The 12,658-nt window shown below is 42.3% G+C and overlaps 1 protein-coding gene across 1 annotated transcript; it reads left to right on the top strand.

Annotated features, from left to right (window-relative positions):
- On the top strand, positions 1–9,626 carry dhrs7cb (dehydrogenase/reductase (SDR family) member 7Cb). Its single transcript, XM_069664500.1, has 7 exons — positions 1–168; positions 2,779–2,935; positions 3,953–4,065; positions 5,712–5,922; positions 7,419–7,511; positions 8,185–8,346; positions 8,495–9,626. The coding sequence occupies exons 2-7, from the start codon at positions 2,782–2,784 to the stop codon at positions 8,701–8,703; spliced, it is 942 nt and encodes a 313-aa protein (XP_069520601.1). The 5' UTR covers positions 1–168; positions 2,779–2,781; the 3' UTR covers positions 8,704–9,626.
- The last annotated feature ends 3,032 nt before the right edge of the window (positions 9,627–12,658 follow it).

The following is a 12,658-nucleotide window of genomic DNA, read 5'->3' as shown; positions in this document are numbered from 1 at the left end:
ACTGACAGACGGACAGACAGAGACAGACAGAGAGAGACAGAAGGACAGGGGGGCCGAGCTGTGTGAATGGACGAGGGTCACAGAGGGAGGAGAAGGACTCTGTTATCTAACTACACCCGGAAAAAACAACAGTCAGTCCTGCTGAAGGATTAACCCCCTGATCGCGCCGTAAGTTAACCAAGAATAACACAGATTACAGGTGTGAGTCTGTGTATGTATGTATGTTTGTGTGTGTGTGTTGTGTGGTTGCTATAGATGTGCGCTCACACACTCACACACCCCACTGGGATCCTGTGCAGTGTGTCCGTGGAGTTGTAAATACAGGTTTTAATGTGGATTAGCGGTGATCTTAACGTGTTGAACAAAGTGAAGCGGGGCATGTGAGGTCATACATTGCTTGTAAATGTGAGCCTCCTCAGTTGCCCCCCCTTGGGGTATCTTATGACAACATCCTGGAGGTGACACAGTGAAAGGCAGCATGGGCAGAGTATATTTAGCTGTTCTCCTCAAACACACTTTACAAGGTAAGTGTGTTACCAAGGACACCAGGAGTCTAACCTTAAGCTGATTAACTGTCAGGTTCATCTTGCGTCTTTATTCCACGTCAGACAGAGGAGAAAATGCTTTGAAATGCAATAAAAAAAAATAGATCAAAAAGCAAAACAGTTGAACACTTCCATACGAAATGTATTTAAATGTAGTAATGCTAGTTTAAAAAACTTCTGCAAATCCAACACGTGTGTTTTTGAAGTCCAAAGTTTTGTAGTTGGCCTGAATCTTTTGGGCGGGACAGACGATGTAAGACACTTCTCTATTGGCCAGTTTCGATCAGAGTGACACATCCATGACAACAGTGCAACAGTTTGGATCCAAATCTGCAAACAAATGAGTTGATTGGCATTACTACATGTGTTTATTACTCATTTATTTGACTTCATTAAAACATGTTGTCACTGCAACCTCATACGTAAAACTTGTACAGTTCTCACAGTCAGAGCAAATGCAGGTACACACACAGTGTAAACCTGAGGAAGTCTGCAAGTAACAGTAATAACAAACGACTCTGGGGAGGAAATTGGTTTTACCTGGTTTAAGCATGTTTTGTTTTTCAATTTAAAGTCATAGTTTGAAATTGAAAATAGCCCTCTAACATTGGTGCAGAATATGAAGCTTTATTGAGCAGCTGGTTAGCTTAGCACAACGACTGAACAAGCTAACAGGAGCCATAAAAGCAACAGGCTCCAAAACTATCACAACATGATCTGTTGGTTCTATCTGTAGAAATGAGCTGACATGTTGTTTTAAAGGGTCTCCTGGTTGAAGTTAATAAAGCAGACGCGGTAACTGCCACTGTAAGCCATCATATCACACAGCACATACATTTATGTGTTTCTATTTTTGTGTGGAAGCATTTTTCAGTCAAACTCAAAATAACAGATATTACAGCTCGCAGAGGGACGTGCCATGTCAGCTACTTTATATGACGGCTATTTATATGCCACACTGTGTTATCATGTCCTTCTGCTGAGGTCCACGTTCAAATCCTCTAATCAGGGAATCTGACAAACCGTCTCTTGATTGATCAGCAACTAAAAAGACAGTGGATAACGACACTCCTGAGGGATTACATGCAAAACATTTTCTGATCAATCAGGAAGTCATTGATAATTGGTCAGATTCTGTAGTATTTTGTTGTTTTTTTACTTGTGGTTTTTGTGTAAATTAACAAATGAGATATAACATGTAAAATAGGGACATTTAGTGTAAAGAATGCTGCCTTTGAACAGAGACAGGCTGGCTGTTTCCCCTGTTTTTAGTGCTAAACTAACTGCTCTTGGCTGTAGGTATGAAAGTGGTATTAAACTTAAACTAACTTAAACTAACCTAACTTAACTGACACCAAAGTCAATAAGAAAGCAAATTAGCATATTTGACATAATGTCAGTGTGATGCTTTAAACACCAGGTCAGCAGGTGAACATGTTGAATTAGGTTGAAAATGGACCCAAATGTCATTTTGAGTTCTTCCTGTGCAGACAGGAAGTGTCACATGATAAGAAGTATGCCGTTTCAGAGTTCATCCTGCTGTTGTGGGAACACTATGAACACTATGAAATGTTACTGTCACACACACACACACACGCACACACACACCTACACACACACACACACACACACACACACACACCTTTCTGACAGAAGATGCTGACCTTAATGATATTGATGCTATTGATGAAGATGACACTGAGGATGTTGTTGATGTTGATTAGGATATTCATGATGATGATGATGATGATGATGATGAAGCTTCTTTACACCCTGTGCACTTCCTGTCAGCAGCAGTGTCTGATCACACTTTTGAAGCTGTTTGTTGCTTGTGTCGTATTTACTCTCAGCTGTACGTCGCTTTGGACAAAAGCGAAACTGTAACATTGTAACATTTAGACTGAATTAATAAATGATTATAAACACTGTAAGGGCCTGACTGTTGTCCTGATGAATCCTGCTAAAAATCTGTTATTGCTATTGTTCCATAATTCAATAAATATCAAACACCAAAGAGAGAAATCATGTAGAGAACTGAATTATAGCTTTCAGGTAACTGGGATCTGCTATGTATTTACATTTAGTCTGATGTACTTATGACACCGTATTAGTTTACACACCTGAGGAGACCTGAAACCTGATCTGATCTGTCAGTGCAGACTTTCCGGCTCTTAAATGCAGGTCAGTGGGTGTGTTTTGATCCTGTTGTGATGCTGTTCTCCTTCCTCCTCAGATCATGGTCCTGCCCTCGGTGATGGTGCTGCCCATGCTGATCGTGGTGGCAGCGGGGGTGTACTACATCTACAACGAGGTCCTTCACTTCATGTCCAAGTCTTTAGTGAAGAACAAGGTGGTGGTGATCACTGATGCTGTGTCGGGGGTGGGGACAGGTGAATTATCTCACTTCTCTTTTTCTTGACAAAAGGTCGAGGGTCGAGGGTCCACAGCTGGCGTGACTCTGTCAAAACATACAAATATTGTCACTCTTCAGTTTTTTGCATGAAAACAACAACTGGATCAGAGGTGTTGTTTACCTGCTTCCTGTCCTACTGATCTGCTAATCCGCTGAGGGCATTAGCTTCATATTCAATAAAGTAGTTACTGACAGTTAGATGCTTAGATCTGTATTGTTTTTTCACATCTGACTATTTAATATGAAGCTACAGCCAGCAGCCATTTACAGACTACAAGGCTAGCCTGGCTAAATGCTAAGTTAAAACAATCTGCTTAACAGCACTTCAAACTCACATCTTACATTTATTAAATCTGGTGCTCCAGATTACTTCCTGGCAGTCACTGTAACAGCCAGAGTTCTGGTAAATGAACATAAAGCAATTAAATGTTTGTATGCTAAATATGAAACAAGCTAGCAGGGGATTAGCGTAGCTTAGCATGAACACTCAACTAGGGGGGGACAGCTAGCCTCAGTCTGTCAGTCAAAGTTGAAGTGTCTTAATGTGGATGGAGGCGGGCTAGCTATTTTCATATTTTAGTATGTGATCACAGCTAAGCTAACTGGTTAGCGGTACTATTGTTGTGTTTGGTACACAGACAGAAGAGAGGTATACATTTTGTCATATAGCTGTAGCCAGGCTTTATGTAGAGGCCAGAACAACCTGCTTCAAGGCCCCTCTAAAAAAAAATGTTCATTAAAATGTTTTATGTCACTTATTTAATGAGAACAGAAACAGAAACAAGACTTCAGGGAGCCACTGCTCCTGGTCATGATCACACATCATACTGTATATTAGTGAGCTTTAGAGGTCCTGTTACACACATTTCTTTCCTTAGACAGAGCAAAGCTAAACTACAGCAAGCAGCAGGTTAGCTGTGTCTTGTTAACTCTCAGTAAAAAAGTGAATAAGTGTAATATGACCATAAATAAGTAATCCTGTGTCTCTGTTCAGAGTGTGCCCAGCTCTTCCATGAGGGCGGAGCCAGACTGATCCTGTGTGGGACGAGCTGGGACAAGCTGGAGTCCCTGTACGACTCTCTGACCAGCGATGCTGACCCCAGAGAGGTACATGAAACGACTGCATTAGTTTCAGTTTGAAGCTTCATAAATCAGTCAGGCTCTCAAACCACCTCTCTTTATTGTGGTGCTGTGTCATCTGATTGGTCAACGTCCCAGCTGAGAAACAAATCTTTCACTGTGGACTCACTCAGTAAACACAACTCATGTCTATTAATACATGCTGGAATCTCACCACAGAGCAAAGGCCTTACCTTACCATACCAGAGAGAAACACAACGAGTAAACACATGATACTAACAGCAGGAGAGTATCAGGCTGTGTCCTTTATCTCTGCTCCTCCTACATGACCACCGTTTCCTCCTTCAGTCAACACAATAGCAGGATTTCCTCTCTGACAGCACACTGTCCTCCAGGTATCTTATATACACAAACCAGAGCAGATGGGCCTACATGGAAAAAGCAAAAAAACAATACCATCTCATGAATCTCAATATCACCTGATTAGCAAACACATAAACTGATGGCAGTTGATGGTTAGATGTCGTTGACACAAATTACTGCTTTCTAGGATCGTTTTCCTCTGGAGCATCACTCACTGGAGGTCACAGCTTTCTTTCCTTGTTTGTTTCCTCTGCAGGGTCCATAGTTAATGTGTCTGTGACAGGGTGTTGCTACCAACATGGCAAGATGTATGTACTGTCATAATGAGAATTTTCTGAGTTATATAAAGATATTTTTATGTTTTAATGACATTAATGATTCAGTTTTCAAATGACGTCTTTCATGTTTTATCTAGAAACTTGTAATAGAGGAAACATGCCTCGTTAAGACAGAAACCTTTAAAAACTATTTAAACTATACGTTTTAGAAGCTGGGAAACAATAGGTTAAAGAGATAAGAACACACCTAATCTTTTCATGTGGTATCGTATCGATTGTACTTTATCATGTCGTATCGCGTCGTGTCGTATCGTGTCGTACTATATCGTATCATGTGGTATCGTATCATGTCATGTCATGAAACTTATAAGAACTTAACGTGCTGTAATGAGAAACAGACTGCTCAGGCAGGACAGATTAACAATGAGTGGTTTATATGTATTGATAAATCTTTTACTATGGTTAGGATGAAGACGTGGTGATGATATCATATTATCGATTTGAAGGTTGTGTCGAAATGTAAACAGTCATAAAAGATGGAGAATATTGGACCCTCTGAACACCACACTACCTCCAGCTCCTTCATTTGTCCCAATACAGCCCTTCAGGCTCCATTAAACCAGGCTAGAGACGGCCACAACATCAGTCACATGAGTCACATGTCTGTAAAGGTTCTCAGTCATCCTGGTCACGATTCTTTAGAACTGAAGAAGCCTGAAGGAGGTCTTCAAGAACTTCATCCAAGTCCACTCTGGATTAATCTTTGAGTAATGAGTCACATCACAGTGGCTACTTTCACTTCTAATGTACAGTCTATTATTTCCACACAATGTAAAGCTCGTGTTCTCATCCAGCAATCAGTCAGAAAGAGTATTCCCAAAATGTTGAACTACATCTTTAAAGTGGAATAAGTTTGTATTTAGTCATAAAGACAAATATACCTTTAAAATACTCATTCAAACGAAAACACACCACTCAGATTAACACACATGCATGTTTGTAGTGACATAATACACTCCTCTTTCCCTCCAGACGTTTGCCCCAAAGTTGGTGATCCTGGACTTCAGTGACATGGACAGTGTGGAGGAGGTGGTGGCGGAGGTGGTGGAGTGTTACGGCTGTGTGGACGTGCTGATCTGTAACAGCAGTGTGAAGGTGAAGGCTCCGGTGCAGAGTGTCTCTCTGGAGCTCGACAGAAACGTCATGGACATCAACTACTTCGGCCCCAGCACTCTGGCCAAAGGTGGGCCGTAAAGTCACCAGCTAATAAGCCCCACTGCTTTCTGTATGTGATCTGTTTCATCACATTCAACACATTTACCCTGCTGCCATTTCCCTCTGACGTCATGCTGAGGGAGGAGATCAAATGTTCATATGTTGTAGTGCTTAGTTAAAGGTTGTATAACCCATTAGTTACATGATAGGAAGGGCTTGAAGTCCTAGCAAAGTCACTGGTCGTATGCTAATGTAAGTTAGAAGAATATATTTCTTTAGACTTGCTAACAACAACGTTAGCCAGGAGGTGGTTGAATGCTAACATTAAGTATCTTGTTTTAACTTTAAATTTGGGCCATTATCCAGAAACAGTGCTGCAATCTGATCAGCATGATGACTCATTAGCTACCCACGCTAAGACAACAGCTATATAAATTCTTAGCTAACATTATCATTAGCAGGCATTTGCTCCTTTTCTGTAACAATGTCAGACAGTAGTGCTAGCCAACAGGTGTTGGAGCTGCTCTCTGAGAGTAGCATGTTGTTTTACCTTTAATGTGGCTTCATGTCTCCACATCGTCACTGGTTGTTGTATTTTTGGTCGCTGATCGATCAGGAAGAAGTGAAATGATAATGTTTATACAATTTGCAAACCTTGCACACAGACGCACAACATCATGACGTGTGAACTTTCCACTCTGATTGTGATGTCAGAGGAAAATGGCCGCCATGTATGATGTACTGAACAGGCTCCAGAAGTAAAATATCTGGGCCTTGTATCAGATTCTCACCTCACATGTGATCAGCATGTGAAACACTGTAACCTTCCGGTCACAAGCAGCATCTTCAACAATCAGGCCTCTGATGATGAAATATAACAGAGCCATGAAGATTTTAGACAGGATGCCGATAAGATCACATCACTGATGTTCTGAAAAAAATGTAATATGTTAAGTTTTGATCATTTTATTAAATCTTAAACTCGTCCATAAACGCTTACATCATCAGGCTCCTCAGGTGCTCAGTGACCTCGTGGTTCCTCTGAGAGTATCAGGCTCTGTAACACGTGGAGCATCTAACGGAGACTGTAACTTTGTTAAATTATGACGTGGACGAAGTGCTGTTTCTGTCAGGGATCAATATGTGAACGCCTGAGCTGCAGAGCTCAAACTGGACCCTGACTGGGAGCATTTTAAAGTCAAACTGAGACAGTGTCTGCAGAGGGCTCAGTCTTGTAGTCATGTTATTGTGCTTCCTGTTTTACGTGTTTTATTGTAGGACATTCTGTATCCCGTGTTGTTGTGTCTGTTTGATGGTTGAGTCTGTTTTGTCTCTTGTGTATTCGTCATTGATTTCATGTATCTTAAAGGCCCATTGAGGGACAGACTGCAAATTAGCCAAGGTTATAAATGCTGTCGTGTGTGGCATCGGTTTACTTTCATACTTGTCCCTATACAAATAAATATTCAATCAAATGAAAATTTGAATAGAAACAATTTCTAACATTTCCAAATAACTTGTCAGGTGTTCTTCCAACGATGATCTCCAGACGATCGGGCCACATCGTTCTGGTTAACAGCATCCAGGGGAGACTGGCCGTCCCGTTCAGGAGCTCATGTGAGTTATTAACAAAAGTGTTAATGAACGTTTCTGAAAGGGTTAAAACAAGTAAACTCTCACCTGTGTAGCTGTTACGCGTGGGCAGACAAGCCAGAACCTGTATTATAGGTGATGGTGATTTGAAGCTTCTAGTTTGGTGTTTTGGCTGTCGCCATCTTTAATGTGTTCCAGAAGTGACCCTTAATGAAACGTAAAAAGAAAGCTTGAAATAGTAAGAGGGTAGAAGGAGGTCATGTTTTAAATGAGACCTCAGGTAATCTGGATGCTTGTTAAACTGAATGCTGCTTCACCTCACCTGGTTTACATTGTGGGAACACGTGGGAGTAAACCTGTCCCAGATCACCTGAGGGGGTCTGCTTCCAAACCAAGAAGGAGGCGACATCAGACGTGTGTTTAGGGTCGAATCTACGACAGAAGTTAGAAAATATGTTTAAATATAAAGTAGGTGAAATGAACTTTTACAATCTGTGCAACTTTAAATAAAATAAAACCGTCCGTAAGTGTTGGCAGAGTTTCAGAGTCACAGTGCGGCGTCACAGACAGGAAGTGAGAAAACAATCAGACAAAGTATGTCCTCTGTAATGTATGGAATGACACCACGGCAGGGTCACACCTCTTTGTGCACAAACATTAATGTGTGTGTGTGTGTGTGTGTGTGTGAACCTGTCAGACACGGCCTCGAAGCACGCGGCTCAGGCCTTCTTCGACTGCCTGCGGGCCGAGGTGGAGGAGTTTGGCATCGTTGTAAGCACCATCAGTCACACCTTCATCAACGCCTCCGAGCCGCCGCCCGTCGAGGAGCCCGCCCCCAAACCCAGCACGCTGTCTGCATGTGAGTAACAGGACGGGTACGGAGGCTGAGAGGGTCATGATTCATGACATATATAACCACGTCATGGCACGGAGACAGGAGAGTTAATGTTTATCACGACTTGTTTATCTCTGGAGTTAGTTACAAACCTGTGTGTGTCCCTCCACAGTTATCGCCAGTCAGCTGACCCACGGCGTGCGCCCGTCCGTCCTGGCCAATGAGATCATGCAGACAGTGAACAGGAAGAGGAAGGAGGTGGTGCTGGCCCACCCCATCCCCCGCGTGGCCCTGGTCCTGCGCGCCCTCCTCCCCTCCTTCCTCTTTGCTGTGCTGGCTGCTGGAGTGAAGGACTCGGTGCTGAACGAGCAGCTGCAGTAGAGGAGAGCGTGAACGTACAGAAGTGAAATAAAGATGGCTGTGTAATGATATATTCTCTACAGGGCTGGATCATCGTCCACCCAGAGCAGGAGACTGGAGACACTTAAGGCCTGATGGCTTCTGCTTCATCATGTGGAAATCAGATTGTTGTAATTTAATAAAGTTATTATTCCTATGAGATCAAAATAGATGTTTTTATCATGAAGCCGTGCACAGATTGTCACATGCACACCAGAATCTGCCCCAAACGTAAAAAAAAATGGGTTTTTGTTTATTTCCTGTAAAACGACTGATTCACTCCGAGGCGTTTAGTTTCCAATGAAAAGCTTCAATATGACTTACAGGACTGTGAGCTAAGCAGCTCAGTGATTTGGCTTCTGTAAACACCAGTCAGTGTCCGTCTGTCCTCGCTTCCTGTTTTAAAGGAACATGTAAATGTGCAGAATCAAACACAACTTTAACGCTCCTGTGAGGAAGAGATTCCCTGCATGCTGCCTTTGTTTACGTTTTCCAGGGCAGAAATTTAAATTGAGTGTCACATGTGACTGATGAAAAAGCAGGGTGAGACTTTTGGTTAAAAACCACCACGTAAGCATGAACACGACAACATCAGCACAGAGATCAAAGGTACAGCTTTGTCCACAGGGGGCGCCAAAATCAACACTAACCTAAAGTTCCTCACAGCAGCTTTAACAGTGTAAATTAAATGTCTTTGTTCAAACTGTTTATGGTCTGCATTATATGAAACGTGTCCTTCATTATATTAAAATCCTGTCTTCACTTTTTAATGTAGTTTTCATTGTTCGTGACAAAGTCTGTTACTGCTGCGTTTCATGAATGACCCACAGTAAACATGCTCGTGCTGCAGTTAAAGATGGCCCTGAATGTAAAACAGATGATCTGATGAATGTAATAAAAATTAAAAGAGAACAACTGTTGTGCTTCTTACAGTCTACATGTTTGTGTAATGTAAGAGAACAGCAGAATCCTCTGTAACTTTTACTAATGAAACTGTCAGTAGTTAAAATGTCAGTGTATTCTTTATAACGCAGTCTAAAGCTGTATGAATGAAACATGTCTGCAGATAACTGGCTGCTGTGTGAGTTCTGTTCAAAGTTTCACTGTAGGACTTTATTTGGTGTTTGATCATTCATCATTTGAAGGTTTCATGTTTTCCATATCCATTATTGTCCATAACATCACACTGACTGAATGTATTGATCCACTATTTAATGTATGACAGAATGATTCCAGCAGTGAATGTATTTCTCTGTCTGTCCTCTAGGTGGCAGCAGCACACAGTTATTACTGAGACAGGAGGTCAGAGCCTGACTTCCTTTGTTCATGTGTCCTGTTGGTGTGATTAACTCACAGTTTAAACTTATTTCTCTCTCTTTGTCCCCTCCTCCCTTGGTGTAAGTGTGTGTGTGTGTGTGTGTGTGTGTGTGTGTGTGTGTGTGTGTGTGTGTGTGCGTATGCAGGTGTGTGTCTTTAGGTTGGTTTATGGGTTCTGATTTTTGTTTGGTTCAGATGTTAAATGACCATCATCACGTAGAAAAATAATGTGGCAGTAGTTTACTCCCCTTCTCCTTTTTGTGCGTTAAACGGTCACATGACATAAAAAGCTGCGTCACAAGGACGTCGATGTTCTCAGATGAGTCTGTGTTTGAACCCTGACCTCCTCAAAGCAGCACAACAAACCTGGTCGACCTTATTGAGCAGAAAAAGCAAATACAATAGTTTTTAAAATATAAACATATTAATTAATTTTTATAATTTGTCTTAAGAATTAAAAACAAATTGATGACTTCAGATGATTTCTTGATCCAGAGAAACGTGTTCCTCTAATCTTAATAAATGGCTGTGAATGCTTTGCAATGAAAGGTGTAAACAGCTAGGTGTGTCTCTACATCAAACCGTCGTCATGCAGCGATGATGTCATCAGATGCAATCCGTCCAATCACATGTCACTCAGAGATTTATTGCTGTCATCACTTCAGGGCTGCAGCCTGGCTCGTTTCATCCTGCAGGACTACACCGGAGGATCAATGCAGCTCTGAGCAGGATGTTCACTAACAAATCATCCAGGTTCATGTCACTCTATATCAGGAGTAACATGTTAAAGTGCTTCTTCCTGATGTTAATGAGGAGTTAATTCAGTCCACTGTGTGTGTGTGTGTGTGTGTGTGTGTGTGTGTGTGTGTGAACTGTTGTGTGAAGTCCAGCTGGTGTGCGTGCGTGCGTCTGTCCTCCAGGTCACGCTCCTCGGGGGAGTGCAGCATCTTTTGTCCGTGCTGTCGGTCAGGAATGTGTCTCTGATGTTCACATGAATAAATGCAGCTCTCTGACACTTCCTGCGTCACACCGCAGCGACTCTCTCAGCTGGACTCTTTAAATTGGCGTGTTGATCGAACACATTAACATGTGTCACGCAGCGCTCACGTGTCATGTATGTATCAGTGAATGGAGGTCAGTCCGTCTGTGTGTGAGTAACAGTTTAAAGGTTGAATCAGGCTCGTCCTCAGGTGAGGCAGACAGACGGGTGGATGTGTGCAGTCATATGTGAGACTGATGACAGGATAATAGCTCCTCTCCATCAGGCCGTTGATCACATTATTGTCCTGCAGCCATATTCAGAGCGTTGCTGTGAGTGTGAGCTATGACTTATAGATGAGCATCAGCTCGCAGGGTTAGGTATGAGCGGGGTGATCACCCTTATCAATTTTTAACGCCCTGGTTATTGACACTGAGCTGACTTATGGAGGTGATGCAGAGGCCATGGTAATGATTGGTTAAGCTTTCACACACAGCAGCTCTGAAATATGACATGATGGGGACGTTACGGCTCCGAGGAGCCTTAAAGTAAAGTCTGCTCAGTCTCTGTGTCCGTCTGCTGCTGGACGTTTCTGCTCTGACTGTGAAGACAGACCTAAAGACACGTCGGATACAGTCAGAAAGCATCACACTAACAAATACTGATCATTATTAACATCGGACATGACAGTGGTTCCTTCTCAACACCAGACACAAAATAAACTTTCGGTCCTCTGTCTGTCTTCTGTTTCTTTCTCTTACAAGTAAAAATGACCTTTGCATCTCTCACAATATTTCATTAATTTCAATGTAGTTAAATGTTGCTGTGTTTCTGGTCATAAATCTTTATTATTGGATTGAATGAGGCCTCCGTTCCTCTCTGAGCGTCTGTCAGCTCTGTGTTCGGTTGTAGTTCAGTCTCAGCGCTCTCAGCAGCTTTGCTTCTAAAGGAGAAAAACTGTCAAATATAAAACTGTTCATGTTAATAATGACTTTAAAGAACTGTTTATTAACCAACATTGTGTGAAACTATGGGCTGAATCGGTCAGCAGGGGGAATGAGACATGTGATTACTTGAAATGTCCCGGTCAAGCTGCTGCTGCCAGCTTAAACTGAGCGTGTTCCTCTGTCCCCGACAAAACTCCCTCATCCAGTGATATGATGATGAATCAGTGACGATGATGTGACTGAAAGCAGTCAGAAATGTCCGTCCATCCTGTCTGTTGTCACGTTTATTTCCACTCTGTGAGATCAGGTTCAGGTTACATCAGCTTTATCCTCCTACAGGAAGTTAAGGAAGCGTTCTGATGTGAGGACTCGCTGCGTTCAGGAGAAACTCGAACACATTGATCAGTTTGTATCACAGGCATTAAACCTGTACAGGAACTACTCACAGGTTCAAGCACACAGGTATGACGGATTTGTTCATATTCCGTCAGTCCTCCCGTCCCTCCCTTGCGTCCTTCAGAGGAACCCGAGCTGGTGCCCGGAGCGCTGCAGGATTAAACTTTTCTTTGAGGTATAATCTCAGCATCACACGTCATCTTGAGGAGGGATTTCTTTAGTCGTAGAAGTCCTCCTAATCCCTCACTCTTGTTTGCTTTAAAGATTACACATATTTAATCTTAAAGGGAAAGTTTGC

The sequence above is a fragment of the Semicossyphus pulcher genome, unplaced genomic scaffold, assembly GCF_022749685.1.
Source record: "Semicossyphus pulcher isolate SPU_LCO1_2020_fin unplaced genomic scaffold, fSemPul1.0.p SCAF_16, whole genome shotgun sequence".
In the NCBI taxonomy this organism is placed as follows: domain Eukaryota; kingdom Metazoa; phylum Chordata; class Actinopteri; order Labriformes; family Labridae; genus Semicossyphus; species Semicossyphus pulcher.
Note: the sequence above shows the minus strand (reverse complement) of the source record. Positions and strands in the feature narration are given on the sequence as shown.